At 38.7% G+C, this 22,337-nt stretch overlaps 1 protein-coding gene across 7 annotated transcripts in view; it reads right to left on the bottom strand.

Moving 5' to 3' along the window:
* The window catches only part of atg4c (autophagy related 4C, cysteine peptidase), a 92,188-nt gene extending 74,589 nt beyond the window's left edge, over positions 1-17,599 (bottom strand). Inside the window, exons 1-3 of one of the 7 annotated variants that reach the window (XM_069938304.1) lie at positions 17,209-17,599; positions 11,399-11,736; positions 4,615-4,742 (exon numbers count right to left, since the gene is read on the bottom strand). In XM_069938304.1, coding sequence (XP_069794405.1) covers positions 4,615-4,690 — 76 coding nt within the window. In that variant the 5' untranslated portion in view covers positions 4,691-4,742; positions 11,399-11,736; positions 17,209-17,599. Of the gene's footprint in view, positions 1-4,614; positions 4,743-5,193; positions 6,236-11,398; positions 11,737-17,208 lie in introns of those variants that run through there. The other 6 variants (XM_069938303.1, XM_069938305.1, XM_069938302.1 and 3 more) reach the window with 6 other exon arrangements.
* Positions 17,600-22,337: the final 4,738 nt, after the last annotated feature.

Genomic DNA, 22,337 nt, shown 5'->3' with positions numbered 1-22,337 from the left:
TTATATCCTCAAAGAATCCTAACAAGTTTGTCAAACAAGATCTTCCCTTTCTAAAACCATACTGTGTCTGCCTGATTGAACCCTTGCGTTCCAAAAGTTTCACTATTTCATCTTTAATGACGACTTCAAGCATTTTTCCAACTACAGACATCAAGCTAATTGGTCGATAATTTCCAGTCTTCTGCCTACATCCCTTCTTAAAAAGTGGCGTGACATTTGCTGTCTTCCAGTCTGCCGGGACCTGCCCAGAATCCAAGGAATTTTGGTATACGACCACCAATGCATCAACTATAACATCTGCCATTTCCTTCAGAATCCTTGGATGCATATCATCAGGACCAGGTGATTTGTCTGGCTTTAGTCCCATTAGTTTCTCCATCACTACTTCCTTTGTAACAACTATTTTATCAAGGCCCTCCCCAACATTCGCATCCTTTACTCCGGACTTGGGCATGCTGGACGTGTCTTCCACCGTGAAGACTGACACAAAATATTTATTTAATGCCTCGGCCATTTCCTCATTTTTTGCTACCAGTTTTCCTTTCTCATCCTCCAAGGGTCCTATGTTAACTCTGGGCACCCTCTTCCATTATATATATTAATAAAATTTTTTGCTTTCTGTTTTTATATTTTGTGCCAATTTACTTTCATAATCCTTTTTCCCATTTCTTATTACCCGCTTTGTAACCCCTTGTTGTCTCTTAAAGTTTTCCCAGTCTTCCAGTTTCTCACTGCTCTTTGCAACTTTGTACACCTGCACCTTCAATTTTATACTCTCCTTTATTTCCTTTGTTAACCACAGTTGATTTTTCCCTCTTTTGCTGCCCATTTTCCTGACCGGAATATATTTTTGTTGAGCATTACAAAATATTTCTTTGAAAATCTTCCACTGTTCCTCAACTGTTTCATCAATTAGTCTGTGCTCCCAGTCCACTCTGCCCAATTCCTCCCTCATCCTATGGTAGTCACCCCTGTTTAAGCATAATATATTAGTTTTAGATCTAACTATTTCCCCTTCCATCTGAATGAGAAATTCAATCATACTATGATCGCTATTTCCCAGATGGTCTCTGACTATTACATCATTTACTCTACCTATCTCATTGCACAACACTAGATCCAGGAGAGCATTTTCTCTTGTGGGTTCCTTAACATGCTGCTCAAGAAAGCTATCGCGGATGCATTCTATGAAGTCCTCTTCCAGACTCCCACAACCAACTTGATTTTCCCAATCTATGTGGAAGTTAAAGTCCCGCATGACTACTGCCGTATCATTATTACATGCCTCACTTATCTCTATTTATTTCCTGTGCCACTAAACTATTGTTATTTGGTGGGCGATAGATAACACCCACCAATAATTTTTTCAACCTTTGTTATTCTTTATCTCTACCCAAATGGACTCAACATTATGCTCTTTAGATCTTATATTATTCCTCACTACTGCCTGGAGCTCATCTTTGATTAAGAGTGCAACTCCACCTCCCTTACCATCCTGTCTATCTCTTTGCACCACCTGATACCCTTGAAAGTTTAATTCCCATTTAGGGTCACCTTGTAGCCATGTTTCCGTGATGGCTACCAAATCATAAGCATGGGTACTGATTTGCGCCTCAAGTTCACTAACCTTATTTCTAATACTGCGGGCATTCAGATAAAGTGCCCTTATGCTCTTTGTCCTTTTAATATCTAGTGACTTCTGTAACCTTTTCTTTTGATTTTTCTACCCACTATTTTTCTTTGTAATTTTCTTAAGACTATCATTGACCCGAAAACTCACTGCACCATCTGATTTTTTTTACTTTCTCCTCCCAACATTACTTTTCCTGGCCATTACTTTATCTTCCCTACCCTTTTCCCTATCACTCTGGTTCCCATACCCCTGCCAAATTAGTTTAAACCTTGCCCCACTGCTATATCAAACATATTTGCCAAAATGTTGACACCTTTTGGATTTAGGTGCAACCTGTCCCTCTTGTAAAGATCATGCCTTCCCCAAAAGAGATCCCAATGATCCAAGAAGCCAAATCCTTGCCTTGTACACCAGCACCTCAGCCACAAAATTTCACAAAATTTAAGAAAGAATCACCATTTAAATGGCAAACACAAGCAATCCGATACCTAGGTATTAAGACTAGATAATAATCTAGGCCATCTATACAAATTATCAGCCATTAATGAAGAAATTACAAGATGACTTAGAACATTGGAAAGATTTACCACCAACACTGATAGGAAGGGTAAATTGGATTAAAATGAATATCTTCCCAAGGATACAATATCTATTTCAATCATCACCAATTCCCTTAACAGAGAAATTCTTCAAGGAGCTAAAAATAATAAGGAAATTCTTATGGAAAGGGGAGGAAACTGAGGATAGCGCTAGATAAATTAACAGAATGGTACAAACCAGGGGGCTTACAGAGAGCAGCACAATTAAGATACCTATCAGATTTTTATCAAACAAGGGAAAAACCAGATTGGACCAGATTAGAGCTAGATAAAATAGGGGAGAAGGTACCTGAACATATACTATACAAGTGGGATGAAAAGCTGGTACAACATAGGAATTTGGAAGAAGATTCACGTAGAAAGGAAAAAAAAATTACCAACTACCAAAATTAATATTGATGCAAAATCACAATAGATAACCTTTCCTTTTGAGAATAGGAGGGAAAAGGGATCAAAAGAATAGAAAATTATTTTTTGGGAAATAATTTATTATATTTTGAACAAATGAAGTACAAATATGGTATAACTCATGGTACAATGTTTGCATACCACCAACTGAAAACCTACTTGAAGGACAAATTGGGAAGCAGGTGGAGGTTACCAGAAGGAAGCAGCTTTGAATATGTGATTACAGACACAATGATAATTAAAAGATTTATAACAAACATGTACATCAAACTGCAAGAGAAAGAGAACGATGAAATAAGCTGTAAACCCAAACAAAAGTGGGAACAAGATCTAAACAAAGATAAAGTATGAAACATGGGAAAAGCTATGCTCCGGAACTATGAGAAATACAATAAATACGAGGTTACGCATGATACAATATAATTGGTTACACAGGCTATACACCACGCCCCAAAAGTTAAATCAATGGGACCCAACAGTATCAGATAGATGTTTTCGCTGTAAGAAGGAAGCGGGAACAACAGTACATGCAATTTGGGCATGTGAGAAAGTAGAAATGTTTTGGGAAGATCTAAATCAGGTATTAAATAAAATCACAAAAAATAACATTCCAAAAAAATCCAGAGATCTTTCTTCTAAGTAATATAAGAAGTAAAGAACTTGGCCTCGATTTGGATGAAGCACAAAAAAGATTAGCTGTAGCAAAAAAATGTATAATGTCAACCTGGAAATCAGAAGATAGCCTGAGAATACAGCAATGGTACATAGAAATTAATAAATGTATTCTATTGGAAAAAATAACATACGATTTAAGAAATAACATCACAGTATTCGAACAAATTTTGGAACCGTACATGGAACACAACAGAGAGGTCCTACCGCGGATCTCCACCCCCTAAAATGACAGAATGAGAAGACGACGAAATGAACTGACCCAATGTGTAAAAGTAGAGGACACAACTTTCTTGTTTATTTTCATTGTGTGATGACATTGTTAATGGGTTTAATGTATTGTATATGTTGAATGTTTAGTGGGTGGGGAGGGAGAGGGGGAAAAAGGGGAGAAAATGACACTGTGTATATTCAAGAGGGAAATGTTTGTGTGTATTTTGGTCAATATGGTTCATAGTGTGAAAAATTTTAAAAATTCTTTTAAAAAAATGGATCTTCTCTGAATCCTTGGCAGTCTAGGCCAACTTTTTAATGATTCTTTCAAAAGAACAGCCAAAAATACTGCAATCAGTACAATACCTGTACTGTAATCTAATTTTGAAGCAGGGTTTAAAGTTCATCCCAACAAAATTGTTACTACTACTACAGTTTCTTTTCAATATCCTTGCTGCCAATATTGATTTTGTCCTTGCCAAACACTTCCGTACTCATCAAGAGAACCAGTTTATGATCTAAACTGTTTTAGATGTTGTTAGAGCCATCTGAACCAGACTGTGGATAGCTCGCTGATTATCAGACTCTTGTATGAACCCAACAAAAATAAAATGATGTTGCCTTTGCTCTGTACCAACCTCTCCCTCTCCTTGTAACTCTGCACTTTTGCACTGTGAACGGAAAAGTTAGCTAGACTGTTGCAAAGCAAATTTTTTTGTTACACCTTGGTCCATGTGACAATAAACTTGAATTTGTTTCAGTCACAAGAAATGTCACCACCAAGCTCAATCCATTCCACCACACATTACTTCAAGGCATCACTGAGCCAGGATCAAGAGAATCCTGAGCCATGTTTTCTTTCCAAAGCTGAGAGGTAGGTCATGAGACCAACTGCATTTTCCACAGCTATCCAGCAAAGAACACCAAACTTAGCACAAATCAGGGATCAACCCTGTTACCATAAAGTTTATTGCTTCAAACACTTTATCAAAGTATTTGTTGGAACTGAGCTGTCAGCTTTAATATGATCTTGTTTTGAAATTTTAAATTACTTATTCTCCACAGTAAATATTTACAAGCATCACCTACCATACTTTACATTGTGCCAAGCAGACATGAACTTTGTCTTCAGTTGATCCACTTCATCAGGTTCACTGTCTTTCATTTTGAGCCTTCTGCAGATATTATATTGACTTTCAGCAATTTATGTTTGAAAACTTTATTCCAAGATGGGGCACATTTCCAGCAGGGCAAAAAAAAAAGAGAAAATTGTGATTAGGTGTTTAATAGGAAAGCTGTTAAAGATCTCAGTTCAAAGACCATCATGATAATGGCTAAATATATAAAAACACAAGTGAGAAATTAGCTACTATTACGAGCCCAGAGGACTCCAAATACCAGCAACAACAGAAATTCACCAAGACAATGGTTACTTAAACAAAGATGTTTTTAATTTTCTTCATGCCTAATATTTAATTTGTTACTATCAACTTAACCTACTTTAACCCCCCTTCTAATTTTAAGTGTTTGAGTTCAGGAAAGTTCTTTGTTTCACTATCCAATCATAAACTTCTCACTTCTCCAAGGTGACTGGTATCGGGCAATTTTCATACTGTGCACAGAATTTAACAATTATGATCTTCACCAGGCTCTGGTGCTTTAACTTACATTGTTACTGCTCAAGAAGGTCTTGGTTGGTTTCAGAGAGAGATTCGTTGTTCATTGGACACACACAAATTGATCTCCTTCAATCAACCACTTCAGTATCTTGTCAAATAAACTTGTTCCTCGTGGGTTTTTCCCAAAAGGTAACCTCTTCTTCCAAGTTACCACAAAGAGTTCTTTTTCCCCTATTTCAGAAGAAACACAATAACCAGCCACAGCCTCTTGTAATTGACTACGAGGATTTAGAATATGCTGAACTCAAAACCCAGCTTCAAATGGGGTCTTGCAGCAGGTCTGCAAAATTTGCAGTCTTCAACACTAACTGCTACAGTCAACCGACTCAAAAAGAAAGACATGTTTTTTTTCTCTCAGTTTGCAAAAACCACATGACCCTTCCTAGTACACCAGATTTCAACCAGAAATTTGGATTGCTGGCACCAGTTTAGCAATAAAAGATTAACCAGTTTCAGAGACTGGACATCTGTTCAAACATGCTCTTCCTTTAAAGACAATAGTCCATTTCAATTCGACATCAATCCAATTAACACCTACTTGTAAAGCCTTCACAGGCACTCTTCCTGGTTTCTGTAAAGTCAACAGCAGACATGAAGGCTCCATTTGCACAGGTTTTTGCATTCCAAATGAGAGGTTTGTTTGTGAAATGGAACTGAGCTATCTGTTTGCGAAGCGTGACCTAAACTAAACACCCATAATCTATACATTTTTATGATATTTTATTAACCTATTCTGTAACACGAACATCAAAAAGATTGATTGACATCATCTATCCACACCACTATCCAACTGGAACATCTCTGAAGCTATTTTGCTTAATATTTTTGAACATAAATGCTGCACCAATATAATAAAATCTATTGAAGAAGGAGCATTACTGGGCTAATTATTAAATCATGCTCAGAAGGCCAATGCCATTGCTGTTAATACCCAATTATTCCTAGTAAGATGATGGACAGATTGGAGTCCATCAGTAACTGAAAAATTGTCAACTTTCCCTCATGTCACTGCAAAATTAATCTCTCAATATTTTTGAAGCAAATTTCTACAGATAGAAATAAATATTATGAACTAGGAGATCAGTCCCATAAAGTTTTAGCTTGGCAATTAAAAGCAGAACAGACCTCTAGAATAATTAATACAACAGAATAACTGTGAAGTGACAATTAAACCACAAGAAATAAATGAAACATCGAAGCAATTTTATGGAAAAATTCTTTTTCTTTCTTTCTTTCTTTGGCTTGGCTTCGCGGACGAAGATTTATGGAGGGGTAATGTCCACGTTAGCTGCAGGCTCGTTTGTGGCTGACATGTCCGATGCGGGACAGGCAGACATGGTTGCAGTGGTTGCAAGGGAAAATTGGTTGGTTGGGGTTGGTGTTGGGTTTTTCCTCCTTTGTCTTTTATCAGTGAGGTGGGCTCTGCGGTCTTCTTCAAAGGAGGTTGCTGCCCGCCGAACTGTGAGGCGCCAAGATGCACGGTTTGAGGCGATATCAGCCCACTGGCGGTGGTCAATGTGGCAGGCACCAAGAGATTTCTTTAGGCAGTCCTTGTACCTCTTCTTTGGTGCACCTCTGTCATGGTGGACAGTGGAGAGCTCGCCATATAACACGATCTTGGGAAGGCGATGCTCCTTCATTCTGGAGACGTGACCTATCCAGCGCAGTTGGATCTTCAGCAGCGTGGATTCGATGCTGTCGGCCTCTGCCATCTCAAGTACTTCGATATTAGGGATGAAGTCGCTCCAATGAATGTTAAGGATGGAGCGGAGACAACGCTGGTGGAAGCGTTCTAGAAGCCGTAGGTGATGCTGGTAGAGGACCCATGATTCGGAGCCGAACAGGAGTGTGGGTATGACAACGGCTCTGTATACGCTAATCTTTGTGAGGTTTTTCAGTTGGTTGTTTTTCCAGACTCTTTTGTGTAGTCTTCCAAAGGCGCTATTTGCCTTGGCGAGTCTGTTATCTATCTCGTTGTCGATCCTTGCATCCAATGAAATGGTGCAGCCGAGATAGGTAAACTGGTTGACCGTTTTGAGTTTTGTGTGCCCGATGGAGATGTGGGGGGGGGGGGGGGGCTGGTAGTCATGGTGGGGAGCTGGCTGATGGAAGACCTCAGTTTTCTTCAGGCTGACTTCCAGGCCAAACATTTTGGCAGTTTCCGCAAAACAGGATGTCAAGCGCTGAAGAGCTGGCTTTGAATGGGCAACTAAAGCGGCATCGTCTGCAAAGAGTAGTTCACGGACAAGTTGCTCTTGTGTCTTGGTGTGAGCTTGCAGGCATCTCAGATTGAAGAGACTGCCACAAGGAAAATTTATATACATCTAAATCATTACATGATGAAGCAGCTCTAGATGAATATTTATCACATATAATATCAGCAGATTAACAGAAGTAGGTAAAGATGATTTAGATAGTCTTTTTTTTAAACTGATCGAGAGGTCTATAATGCACATTAATTGTTTATAAAATACATCTCAAGGAGAAGATGGGTTTCCAGTTGAATTTTACAAAGAAAATAAATATTTACTGATTCCTCTATTGATGAAGTTAATAGAACAAGTTTTTAAATTACTTTATATTCCAGAAATTTTTTCAATGGCAATAATTATGGTTATTCCTAAAAAAAATCCATTAAAATCAGCTTTATAGGAACCTATTTAGTTATTAAATGTTGACTATAAAATTATAGTAAATGTATTAGTGAATAGGATTAATGATTATCTTCCTGAATAAATAAATATGGATCAGACAGGTTTTGTTAAAAATAGACAAACTTCAGAGGATATAGTAAGGTTACAAAGTATAATTCACTTCGCACAGAAAGAAAAAGCTTTTGATAGGTTAGAATGGGATTTTTGTTATTTATGGTCTTGAATAAATTTGGTTTTGGACTGAATTTTATAAATTGGATTAAATCTTTATCTAAAAATCCTAAAGCCAAAATAATAACAAATAGGCAGATGTCTCAATTTTTTAACTTAACGAAATCGAGTAGACAAGGATGTCTTCTATCTCCAGCTTTGTTCGCTCTGGCTATAGAACCACTTACACAAAAGATTTGTACTGATCAACAGTTGAAAGGATTTGTAATAAATCAGACTGAACGTAAAAATCAGTTTATTTGCTGCTGATGAGGTGTTAGTGTATTTAACACAGCCACAAATATCATTACGTAGACTTTCTAAGCAGTTATTAGAATATGGATACAAAATAAACTGGGATAAAAGTGAAATAATAGAATTTGTACAAGGAGATTATTCACAATGTTGAAAAATTAACATGGAAATATGAAATAGGAGGATTAAAACTTCCTAATTTTAAGAATTATTATAAGGCAGCACAACTAAGATTTCTTGTTTCTTTGATTGTGAAAACTAAGCCATCTTGGTTGGAAATTGAATTAAATAAAATTGGATAAACTATATCTGAAGAGTTCATTTATAAATGGGAACCAAAATTAATAACAATGAATAGAGATGCTCCAATATTGAAGCATTAGGTTAATATTTGGAATAATATTAAATTAGAAATTGATGGAAATTTTTTATCATTAAAAGCACCATTAATTGATCTCCTTCAATCAACCACTTCAGTATCTTGTCAAATAAACTTGTTCCTCGTGGGTTTTTCCCAAAAGGTAACCTCTTCTTCCAAGTTACCACAAAGAGTTCTTTTTCCCCTATTTCAGGAGAAACACAATAACCAGCCACAGCCTCTTGTAATTGACTACGAGGATTTAGAATATGCAGGTCATCCTACTCCTTCTGCAGGTCATCCTACTCCTTCTGCAGGTCATCCTACTCCTTCTGCAGGTCATCCTACTCCTTCTGCAGGTCATCCTACTCCTTCTGCAGGTCATCCTACTCCTTCTGCAGGTCATCCTACTCCTTCTGCAGGTCATCCTACTCCTTCTGCAGGTCATCCTACTCCTTCTGCAGGTCATCCTACTCCTTCTGCAGGTCATCCTACTCCTTCTGCAGGTCATCCTACTCCTTCTGCAGGTCATCCTACTCCTTCTGCAGGTCATCCTACTCCTTCTGCAGGTCATCCTACTCCTTCTGCAGGTCATCCTACTCCTTCTGCAGGTCATCCTACTCCTTCTGCAGGTCATCCTACTCCTTCTGCAGGTCATCCTACTCCTTCTGCAGGTCATCCTACTCCTTCTGCAGGTCATCCTACTCCTTCTGCAGGTCATCCTACTCCTTCTGCAGGTCATCCTACTCCTTCTGCAGGTCATCCTACTCCTTCTGCAGGTCATCCTACTCCTTCTGCAGGTCATCCTACTCCTTCTGCAGGTCATCCTACTCCTTCTGCAGGTCATCCTACTCCTTCTGCAGGTCATCCTACTCCTTCTGCAGGTCATCCTACTCCTTCTGCAGGTCATCCTACTCCTTCTGCAGGTCATCCTACTCCTTCTGCAGGTCATCCTACTCCTTCTGCAGGTCATCCTACTCCTTCTGCAGGTCATCCTACTCCTTCTGCAGGTCATCCTACTCCTTCTGCAGGTCATCCTACTCCTTCTGCAGGTCATCCTACTCCTTCTGCAGGTCATCCTACTCCTTCTGCAGGTCATCCTACTCCTTCTGCAGGTCATCCTACTCCTTCTGCAGGTCATCCTACTCCTTCTGCAGGTCATCCTACTCCTTCTGCAGGTCATCCTACTCCTTCTGCAGGTCATCCTACTCCTTCTGCAGGTCATCCTACTCCTTCTGCAGGTCATCCTACTCCTTCTGCAGGTCATCCTACTCCTTCTGCAGGTCATCCTACTCCTTCTGCAGGTCATCCTACTCCTTCTGCAGGTCATCCTACTCCTTCTGCAGGTCATCCTACTCCTTCTGCAGGTCATCCTACTCCTTCTGCAGGTCATCCTACTCCTTCTGCAGGTCATCCTACTCCTTCTGCAGGTCATCCTACTCCTTCTGCAGGTCATCCTACTCCTTCTGCAGGTCATCCTACTCCTTCTGCAGTGATCTGAATCTTTGGACTTAAATGTGGCTCTCAGCAGGTTCCAGATTTCATTGTTCATCCATGGCTTCCAGTTGGGGGAAAACCCTGAACAATTTAATGGCATAGTTCTGGTTGACTAACTGGTAAGAACCACTAAGAGATCATCCCAGGTTGCATCATTGACCAATAAATCATCTGAGGCAGCAGTATACATTTAGAAAACACCATTTGGTCAATGGTGCCTTCTCCACCATTGAATACAATTATGATTCATCAGCTACTTCAGAATTCTATTCTCAATATCATCCTTAAGAAATGCGTTTACCTCATTCTTGAATACTTTAATGATTTTGTCTCTACTGCTTTATTGATAAAGAATTTACAGGCTAACCAGCCTCTCTGTGAAGAAATTTCTGGTGATCTTGGTTCCACATGACAGACCCTTTACCTCAGTTCTCTATCCTATAGTTCAGGAAATTGAACTCCATCATGAATATCTTCCTTGTGTCTTGCCTGTTGAGTCGCTAGAATTTTTCAGGATTCTATAAGATCCTTTCTTATTCTTCCACATGCCAACGAACATATGCCAAACTGATCTAACCTTTCTTCATACTCTTGCTATTCCCAGGAATCAGTCTCATGAATCCCTGCCATACTTTCCACATGGTGAGATCATCCTTTTTCAGGTATAGTGAGTGCATAACTGGATCTCTTATTCATGAATGAGGCAGAATAGGTGACAAAAGTACGTGTAGGGGATCATTTTGGTTCCAGTGATCATAATGCCATGTTTGCCTAAGGTAGAAAATTCCAGTGGTTCACCACTCTGGCTAAAAAAATTCCTCTGCATCTTTGTTTTAAATTGGCACCCTTCAATCCTGAAGTTGTGCCCTCTTGCCCTAGACTCCCCTACCTTGGGAAAGAACTTTGCTACATTTACTCTGTCCAAGCATAGTAATAAAATAGTGTCATATTGTATGCAATTTGTTTTTCCTGCTGCAAGACAGACAGATTAGCCACCAGCAGAAATTGCTTAAGTGCCTAAATATGGATCAGACAGGGAAAGAAGCAAAAGACAATCCCCCACCAGAGTCACCGATGTCCGTAGATTCACCTCCAGTGCTCCCACAGCCCCACAGAGCTCAGTCCAAATCATTTGAAACCTAAACTCCAGATCCGAAACTCTGACATGATCAAGGTCCCTCCAGCACCCTTGGCACCTCCTTGCATCCCGATTCCAATACCTGGTACCCCTCCAGCCAGTCCGCAGGCTGGCACGAGTCTCCCAACAGCAGTCTCCAGCAACTCACAGCTTCCATGGTTCCTCGCCTCGAGTCACCAGCAGCCCACTACATGCACTGGCCCCTCAGCCATAGAGACTGCTTGCGGATTCATCACCGTGGTCACTGTCCCCTTCACCTCCATTTCTCCCTTTCAGAAGGTGTATGATCTTCCTGTCTTCTGATGCCCTGCTCCAATCCTCTGCTTCCCCAGAGTCTGCAGTCCCTCGTGGCTGCTGCCGATTAATAGGTCAACTTTGATGAAAATCTTCCAATTAAAATCCAAAATGTAGCAACAGATCCTGCAGGGAGATATGTCATGTTTCATTTTCAAATATCTTCAGAATTATGGACTCTTCTGAATTTGAATGCAAATGTGGATGATGAGAAATTTCTTCAAGAAACATTTCTTAATTTAGCAGAGGCACATGAGAATATTTTAATCAGTGATTTTAATTTTTGTTTAGACAGATCCACTAGAGGAAAAACAAGAGCTAAAGACTACATTGGTATTAATGAGAGATTCGCTTAATAGATGCGTGGTGGAGAATTCAGCCTCGAGAAAGGGATTACTCTTTTTATTCAAATAGGCATGATTCTTATTCTAGAATTGATTTTAATTTCACCACAAATATAAGGTAGAGGTTTAGAAGCATAATATAAAATGAGAATTTTGTCTGATCATTTGTCATTATTAATGATGATTGTAATGCCTGATAAGGAGAAATCGGTTTATAGATGAAGATTGAATTCATTATTATTATTAAAAAGAATGGATTCTTGTAATTTTATTACAAGAAAAATTCAGTTATTATATGGCACAAACTCAAGTGAATGTTAAGTTCGTAATATGGGATACTAAGAAAGCATATTTGCGAGGGCTAACTACAAGTTTTACTTTGAAAATTAAGGAGTAGATGGACCAGGTGCTGGTCAGTGGGACTAGGAGGGTGGGGATTTGTTACAGCATGGACTAGTAGGGCCAAACTGGCCTGTTCTGTGCTGCAAGTGGTTATATGGTTATATGAAAGAGAGATCAATCAGAACAAGAAATAATGGCTTTGGAAAAAGATCTTCAAAGGAGAAGTTCTGAAGGTAAATGTAGACAACCAATTAATAAAAAATTTCAATATAATACATTACAAATTTATGGTACAAAAAATGGTACAAAAAAAAACATCGATTGCAAAAACTAAACAGGTATTCTGAGTTAGGCAAACGATCACAAAGTACTTTCACGGCAATTAAAAGCGGAACAGGCTTCAAGAACGATTAATGCAATTAAAAATTATTCAAATGTTGTTATAAACCTCAAGAAATAAATGAATCTTTAAAGAATTTTTTTTTTTTTTTTTTTTATATAATCGAAATTATACAGGCCAGTGTCTTTAAAAGATGATAATAAAATAGATAGATATTTATCTCAGATAAATTTACCTGGGCAGAGTATGGAAAAACAAACAGAATTGAGTGCCCATTTTACACAGGTAGAGGTGAAGGAGGCAATGAGTTCATTACAAAGTAATAAATCTCCAGGAGAAGATGTTTTTTTTCCACCAGAATTATTTAAAGATTAATTGATTCCTATTTTTAATGAAATGTTAGACCAAGCAACTTATTCTCTCCCAGAATCATTTTCAACAACAATAATTACTGTGATACCAAAAAATAGAGACCCTTTAAAACCTTCATTTTATAGACCCATTTAAATTTTTTAATGCTGATTATAAGATTCTTCCTAAAATATTGACAAATGGAATGACAAATTATAACCTAAATTAATAAATATGGATCAGACAAGCTTTGTTTAAAAAAAGACAATCAGCTGAAATTGTGGCTTGATTAATTAGCATTATACATTTAGCACCAAAAAAAGTTTTAAGTGTTGTAGTGGCTTTAGATGCAGAAAAAGTTTTTCAATAATTGGAGTGGGACTTTGTTTTAAGTGTTGGATAAATTTAGATTTGGTCAAACCTTTATAAATTGGATTAAGGCATTATATAATGACCCTAAAGCTAAAGTAGCGACTAATGGACAAATATCTGCTCCATTCCAACTGACGAGATATCACTCATCTCCAGCTTTATTTATATTAGCTATAGAGCACTAGCAGAGGCAATTTGGAAATTAAGGGATTTTGGGTTGATCAAGAAGAACATAAAGTTAGTCTACTTGCAGATGATGTTTTAATATATTTGACAGAACCTGAGATTCCTTGTGAAAATTACATTTTAATTTGGAAGAATATGGTAAGATCTCTGGTCAAACAATAATTTTGGATAAAAGTGAAAGTGAAACTATGCCCATTACGGAAGGAGATTACAATCATTGTCAAATAAATACTCAATTTAGGTGGCCAAAAGATGGGATTAAATATTTAGGGATTTGTGTAGATAATAATTTTTTAAATTTATACAAATTGAATTATTTGCCATTACTCAAGAAGGTTGAAGAAGATTTTTAAAAATGAATGATTTTTACCTATACATTAGTAGGAAGGGTTAAATGTGTTAAGATGAATATATTCCAAAAAATACAATCACTTTTCGAAACCTTACCTATATTATTATCTCAAAAGTATTTACAAGAATTAAATTAAAATGTAAGGAAATTTCTTTGGAAAGGTAAACTATCAAGAGTTTGTTTAGAAAGATTAATATGGAAATATGAATTGAGAGGCCTAAAGCTTCCTAACTTTAAGAATTATTATCAAGCAGCTCAAATGAGATTTTTCACTTTTTTTGAAGTAATAGAAAAACTGTCATGGGTTAAAATAGAATTGGATAAAATAGGAGAGAGATATGCAGAGGAATTTATATACAAATAGGATTCAAAATTAATAACTGGTGTTAAAGAAACACCATTGTTGAAATATTTGATTACTGTTTGGAACAAGATAAATGACATAATTGGAACAAAAGGAAGTATATCACCCAAGATGCCTTTGATTCAAAACTATCTTGTACCTTTTACAAAGTAAAATCAACTTTTAAATACTTGGCTTCATAAAGGCATAAAAAATATGAAAGATTGTGATGAACAAGGCCAATTGATGTCATTTGAACAACTGAGGAATAAATATGGAATAACTAATAATACTATTTTTAAATTTTTCAAATGAGAGGATATTTGAAGGATAAGCTAGGTCCAGCGATGCCATTACCTACTTGTAGTGAGCTGGAAACTCTTAATAGGAGGGGAAACACTAAGATTTATTTCTGCAATACATCTTCTATTATAAACAGGAACTTCTGAAAATGGAGTTCATACATCAAGACAGAGGTGGGAGCTGGATTTGAATATTACAATTGATGAGCAAAGATGGTCAGATCTATGTCAAGATTGTATGACAAATACCATTAATGTAAGGTATATAATTTTTTTAAAACATCAGCTATATTTGACACCACAAAAATTGAATAGAATGAAGTCAGATTTATCAGCTCAATGTTTTAGATGTGGTGAAGAGAGAGGAACTTTTTTTTTTTTACATTCAACATCATCATGTCCCAAGGTAAAACCCTTTTTGGTGGACTTAGGAAATTTTTTTAAAACAAGGTACAGACATTGTATTCCCACAAACCCAGATTTATTTCTATTGGGAAATATGGAAAGAACAAAACTCAAGATGAAGCTATCAATATACCAAATGAAATGTGTTAAAAATATCACTATTGCAGTGACCTGGAAATCAGATTCACACTTGGGTATGGGAAGATGGAATGCAGAAATTCAAAGCTTGGAGAAAATTGCATACAATTTTAGAAACAAATATGGTATATTTTTGTAAATTTGGAGTTCATATATGCAAATCTTAGGTATAAATATGTAGTGGTGTTCTTCCAGCCTCTTAAGACCTGTGTTAATCTTCTTCCCTAAATTGATCATAGAAACCTTGTTGGGAGTCCTGTGTGCTGGAAGCATTCTTCCAAGCAATCCACGAAGCTATTTTTCTTTACTTTATCCTTTTCATATATACTTTTAGGGGTGGGGCGTTTAAGGAGGGAGGGTATGGGAGGGAAGGGGTTATAACCATCATGTAATGACTGAAACTCTCAAATTTAATTTCTTATTGTTCTATATATTTGTTACTAATTACACATATGGAAAATTTTTTTAAACAAAATATCCAGAAAAATCTAACACTCTGCAAAACCAAAGCTTTTCTGAAGCAGCACAAGAATGCACTGTGGAAAAAAGCATTCCCTGAAGAAAATGAAGGAACAGTCAATGTTTAGTGGACCTCTAAACTTGTTCAGATTGGAATGAAAATGTTCAAGAGGTGCAGAAAACATTGTCAATGGAATGACTTGTGTTTAAAAATTAGACTTATTAATAACATGAATAATAGAATACAACTTAAGAGAATAAATGACATGCTATAACTAAGGAAAAAACCCACCATCAGCTCCCCCAACAGGCTGCTCAAAGACCGAGCCAGCTGATGGTAGTTGAATGGGTGGTTGGGCCCTGCGGGGGCCCTGCAGGAGCACTGCATCTCTGCTCCCCATGGGTCTGTACCAGTGGCAGTGCAGTCACTACAGCTAGAGGTCTCCCCCCCCGCCCCACCTTATTCTTCTGAACTCCAAGGATTACAGTTTAAGAGTTGTCAAACGTTCCTCAAATGCTAATCCCTTCATTCCAGGAATCATTCTTGTGAACTTTCTCCAATGCCAGCACATCCTTTTTTAAACAAGGAGCCCAAAATTGCACCTTGCAGTCCAAGTGAGGTCTCACCAGTGCCTTATAAAACCCCAACACAACCAAACCATTTTAAAATTCAAAAATCAAGATACTAAGATTTGAATTTGAGCCCCCAGATCATGAATTCAGCTGTCTGAATTGTAAAAGGAAAACTAATCTCATTTACCAGGGCAGTCAAAGCAAGAAAATTTGCAATTCTCATTTTGCTTATGCAAACTGAGCTGCAATATATAAAGGGGCTAATTTCAACAATCCATGGAAAAAAAAATTCTACCAAGAACAATTAAAGGCAGGGAATTAATCTGTCACTAGGAAGGCTTATTCTGTATGGCATGAGAAAATTTGGATAGAAATCTTTTCAAGATACAGTCACTAAAAATTTAACCTAAAAATAGTTGCATCGCTACCCTGTGATGATCAGGTTCTCGCTGGGTGATGCGCACATCAAAATGACAATCTGGGGAAAAAAAGTAGTTCAGGAATAAAGGTTTTAAAAAAAAACCTCCTAATCGGTTTTCAATAGAGGATATGGGGAGAAGACAGGTAGGTGGAGTTAGGTCATAAATGAGATCAGCCATGATGGTATTGAATGGAGATGGGCCATTTTTGGCCTACTCCTGTTTCTCCTTCCTATGTTCCTATGTTCAGTAATGACAACACTAAATAGGATTGAGACAACTTCTGACGTTTAATAACAAAAATGAATTCAGAAGGGGTATCTGATGGCCAACCTTTTTTATTTAATTCGATGAGTTTTTTTTAAAAATAAGATCTTCAACTTTTGAACTGAAATTCAATCAACGACATTGCACGAACCTTTACACCATCGAAATTAAAATAAAGTGAAAGTCAACAATAAAGTAGTACCACTTTGGTCCTTCAATAAGATTACTGATTTTAATAAGATGATTAAGAGTTAGGTGCCACAAAGGTGGGTGGCGGGGGGGGGGGGGGGGATCGTTTTTTTTCTCTCGCTTGGCCCAACCAAATTACATTTCAACCAGTTTTTCTTCTTCAGAGATCACAAGGTGAAATAAAAGACAGGATTGTCGTTGGTGTATCGTCCATACCTGGCTGCAGGGAGGTGCCGATGATCTCTCCTCATACTCACCCGCTTTGACGACATCAGTCGAGTTGCTGTCCGAAGCGATGGCGTGGACTGGCAGGGCGAGGAAAGACGCCGTCCTCCGGCGCGAATCCCTGGCGTTGCTGCACGACTGCTTCCACAGCGCGGAGCCACCGGGACCTCAGCGGCTCCCGGCATCAACAAAGACCATGGGTAAACGGCAACCGCATCTCGAGCTCCTCACCAGATGTAACGTTCACATCCTTTCACCTGATCATTTCCCCCCCCCTTTATTTATATTTCCGCTTGTCGCTTTACGATTTATTCACTTTGAACTTTTCAGATCCCCGCCCCCGACACGGACGGCTCTGCTTCCGGGTGCACGCCCCGCCCCTCAATTGGTGTCGCCGAAGAGCGGCGCAGGCGCAGCAGAGCATGCCCCGCCCCTCAATTGGTGTCGCCGAAGAGCGGCGCAGGCGCAGCAGACGCTCTCGGGAGGCAGCCGCAAGAAAACACGCGGAGGTCATCAGTGAGAGGACAAATCAGTCGTGAATTGGAAACGCTGAACCTCAAATGAATTAGCAATATTATACAGATACCACCGTTTGAAATAACCGTATTGCAATGAAGTGTTACACAAATTTTTCGGATTGTAAATAAGAGTAAACAGATTGAATGCACTAGGGATATCATATCTCCAACAGAGATTAGTGGTGTGGTTTAATTTTAACAAATTATTGTTAGATCACGCGCTTTTTACAGGGATTAGCAATACACACTTCAGTAATCGTAAATGGATCATATACTTAACGGATTAGTATAGACAAGTTAATTATCATCTGATTGAAAACAGCATTCTCCGGTCCTCGATGCAAAACAGGCAGACACACAACCAAACAGAGCACATTTACAGACAAACAATACATATGCAGGACAATGATTTTATCTATACAAATAAATAAATCCTGTTTTGTACATATGGTTAGCGTGAGCGGTTTCTTTGGTCCTTCGGCATTCTCACTGCCCAAGGGAAAGGGCTTTTCCTCACCGGAGTGGTGCAGGCTCTAATACTCCTGTATCTCTTCCCTCACGGGAGCAGCTGAAAGAGGCTTTGTGCGGGGTGGAATGGGTCATTGATGATTTGATGCAACCTCTTCAGACAAAGATCCTGGTAGATCATGTCAATGGTGGGGGTGGGGGGGAGGGGAGGGAAGGAGACTCCAGTAATCCTTTCTGCCACTTTTATGACCCTGCGAATTGAACTCTGATCCATTTCTCTGCAGCAGTCATACGACACTGTGAGGTAGCCAGCCAGGACGCTCTCAATAGAACTTCTATTAATATAATGATGGCTGGTAGCCTTGCACACTTCATTCTTCTCAGAAAGTGCTGTTGCCCCTTCCTGACAAGTAGAGAGATATTGAGTGTCCACACTTGAATCCAAGGAACTTGATGCTCTCCATTCTCTCTATTACAGAGTTGTTGATGTGTAGTGCACATCTTTACTCCACAATCACCTCCTTCATCTTATCCATGTTGAGACTCAGGTTGTTACCCTTGCACGATATTATGAGATTTTCCACCTCTTCTCTGTATAGCAATTCATTGCTGGCATCACTAGTGGGGTGCAGGGAGGTGGCCGGGGGGGGGGGGGGGTGGGGAAATTGGGGAAGTGTGTATCACACTGGGTGACACCAACTTGATTGTCTATAAAATTTTGTGCAGTGTTTTGGCAGAAATTTATTATTTTTTATAAAAATATCCCTGAGTTAGTTCTAACAACAAAACCATTTTTCATAAGCCCAGCTTACATGTATCAATATTCCCTCAAGGCTAAAACTCTATGGTAGTTTACTTTTTGAACCTTCTAATGCACTACAGTCAGAGCCGTCCTTATTACCCAATTACAGTAACACTTCAAGCTATGTGCTACAAGCATGCAGTTTTGTTTTTGTTGCTGCAGGTGTTTATAGTCACTGCTTTTGTCAAATTTTCAATTTTCAATATTATGATAATTAACATTTTTAAGAATAATGTAATAATTAAAATGTTTTTATTTTGAATTCTCTTGTTTTCTTACCAAATTTTCACTTTAACTACATGAAACTATGTAAATGTAAATACATTTAGGCTGTGTATATGACATTGTAATTTAAAGGAGTCATTTTAATTTTGTTTACTTCACCACTATAGCCATTACATTCATTGATATACAGGAATTGCTATGTATGAGAAGCATTGGTACAAAAAATATAACTAAGGATTCTGTATGGTCTGGTATGGGAGGAGGTCCAAGGGAGGGAGGGGGTGACACCATGAGTTACTGCACTAGGTGACACCAACCCTTGTGACACCACTGCGACATATCATTGTTGCTGATGAGGCCAATAACTGTTGTGTCATCTGCAAACTTGATGACTCTGTTAGAACTGGATTTGGCAATGCAGTCATGGGTCAGTAGCATTAACAAGACTGGACTGAGCACACAGCCCTGAGATGCGCCCGTGCTCAGCATGACAGTGCTCGATATTCTGCTACTGACCTAGACAGACTGTGGTCTTTCCATTTGGAAGTCAAAGATCCAATTACAGAGAGGGGTGTTGAGTCCTAGTAATATTGAAAATACAACATATACAATGTATTCAGCAGGAAATAACATTTTCAACTGCATATTGTAAGTGGATTGTACATAATATAGCAGAGATTAGCAATATGTTTTTGGACATGAATATAATATTGTGCATGTCAATGGGTCACATACTTCATAGTTTACTCATTCTGAACAGTGATTAGGTGAGATGCTGGACGAGTTCATACCTGATAGCAAAGCTTGCACTATGAAGATGTCATTCCTCTTATCGTTTGTTTCTTCAGAAGAAGGTCGTGATCTTTAAACTGGTCATCTGTTTCCCACTGTGCTGGTAATGTCAATATTAAAAGATATGTGTTCTTGAGAGTCCTGAGAATTCAGATTCCGAACTTTATATTGTGGAGTGAAAATTCCTTGTGCATGGTTTTGTTTTTAATCCACCATCTTCCACATGTATATTCAGTGGATCGGCAGAAAATGATAACTGGAGACCAGGCTCCTGCCAAATATGCATTAATATTCACAGAAGCAGTTGGTGACATCTGGATGTGGGCACTTGGTCACTCACAATCAAGGACATGCAAACACATGCACACTTGCACACTGCCTCACCTGTTGCTTCTCACCCAGTTGCCAATCAAGCTGCATATTGGGCCCTGTTTTTGTCCTCATCTCTTGCTGTAATTCTGCACTCATTCTTTTACCTTTCATATCCCCATCGACTCCCCAAACCACCCCAATTTTCTTGCTAATCACTGACATTGAGGGTAATTTACAAGGTCCAATTAATCTACCAATCAGCAGATCTTTAGTATTTGGGAAGAAACCAGAGCACCTAGTGGAAATCCATGCATTCATAGAAATATTATAAAAACTCCACACAGACAGCATCAGCGGTCAAGATTAAACCGAGTTCTGTGGAACTGTGAGGCAGCACTGTGCTTCTGTGTCACCCCAGAAAATAGCAACATTATAAATTCAAATGGCCACTGGTGCAAGGATCATTCAAGTTCCGATTTATATTTGTCTGTCTGTACACGTACAACCAGACAAACAGCATTTCTCTAGACCATGGTGCTTGTGCACATGCGCGCGCATGCACGCACACACAAATAAAAATATAATTTAAACTGTACAAAGTACTGGTGAGACCACATCTAGAGGACTGCGTACAGTTCTGACCTCCTTAAGAAAAAAATGTAGTGGCTTTGGAGGTGGTGCAGTGGAGGTTCACCAGGTTTATCCCAGAGATGAGGGGTTTAGCCTGTAAGGAGAGATTGAGTCATTTGGGACTGTACTCACTGGAATTTAGAAGAATGGGAAGGGATCTTATAGAAATGTATAAAATTATGAAAAGTATAAATAAGATAGTAAGGTAGAGGTCGCCAGGTTCTTTCTTTTGGTGGAGAAGATGAGAACTAGGGGACCCAACTTCAAGATTCAGGGTGGAGATGAGAAGGAACTGCTTTTCTTAGAGGGTGGTAAATCTATGGAATTCACTGCCTATTGAAACAGTGGAGGCGACCTCAGTAAATATATTTAAGACAAAGTTTTTACACAGTAGGGATAGAAATTAAGGGATATGGGGAAAAGGCAGGTAGGTGGAGATAAGTCTATCATCAGATCAGCTATGATTTCACTGAATGGCAGAGCAGGCTCCACAAGCTGATCCCTGCTCTTACGTTCTAAAATAAATTTATAGATAAATATTTTTGAATGATTTACTCAGTTACAAATACTGTTCATCAATCATCCTGTTCATTCATATACTTGGGTTTCCTCTGACCCTCCAAAATGAACTAAAATTTAACCTCACCTTGCAACATGCAGAAGTAACCACCTGCTTTAAGAAGGCCACTGTTGTCCCACTGCTAAAGAAAAGCAAGCCAATGTGCCTCAATGACTTTCACACAGTGGTTCTGATCTCGATCATCATTGAAGTGCTTCAAAAGGCTGGTCATGACTCAGACTTGCAGGCAGACTTAATCCACTACAATTTGTCTACTGCCACACAGGTCCACAGCAAACACAATCTCCCTAGCCTTGAACTCTTCCCTGGGATACCTTGTTAGCAAATGTATCCATGTCAAACTCCTTTTAATAAATAAGTTTACAAATAAAGTTATATAAAAAAAAGTTTCACTTTCAACACCACAGCCTCAAACAACTTTGTCTTCCAACTCCAAGACCTTGGCCTCAGCACCTTACTCTACAATTAGATCCTTGACTGCATGACCTTCAGTCCACAATCAGTCAGTCCTCCCAATAATCCTCAACATTGGCACCCTCAAGGCTGTGTACTCAACCCTGACAATACTGTACCACTCTAACTCCATTTACAAGTTTACAGATCTCAAACAATGAGGCAGAGCATAAGAAGGAGAGGATTTTGTGAAATGGTGTCAGGACAACAACCTCTCACTCAATTGGAGTAATTGATGCCAGAAGAGGGGGTGGGTCAGGATGGTGTGTTCATACAGATGGTGTGTCTGTATTAACAGTGCAGAGATGGATATAGTGAAGGCCTTCATGTTCCGCAGAAT

This window comes from Narcine bancroftii, chromosome 5, assembly GCF_036971445.1.
Source record: "Narcine bancroftii isolate sNarBan1 chromosome 5, sNarBan1.hap1, whole genome shotgun sequence".
NCBI lineage: Eukaryota > Metazoa > Chordata > Chondrichthyes > Torpediniformes > Narcinidae > Narcine > Narcine bancroftii.
The sequence above is the reverse complement of the archived record's forward strand: the minus strand, read 5'-3'. Positions and strand labels throughout refer to the sequence as shown.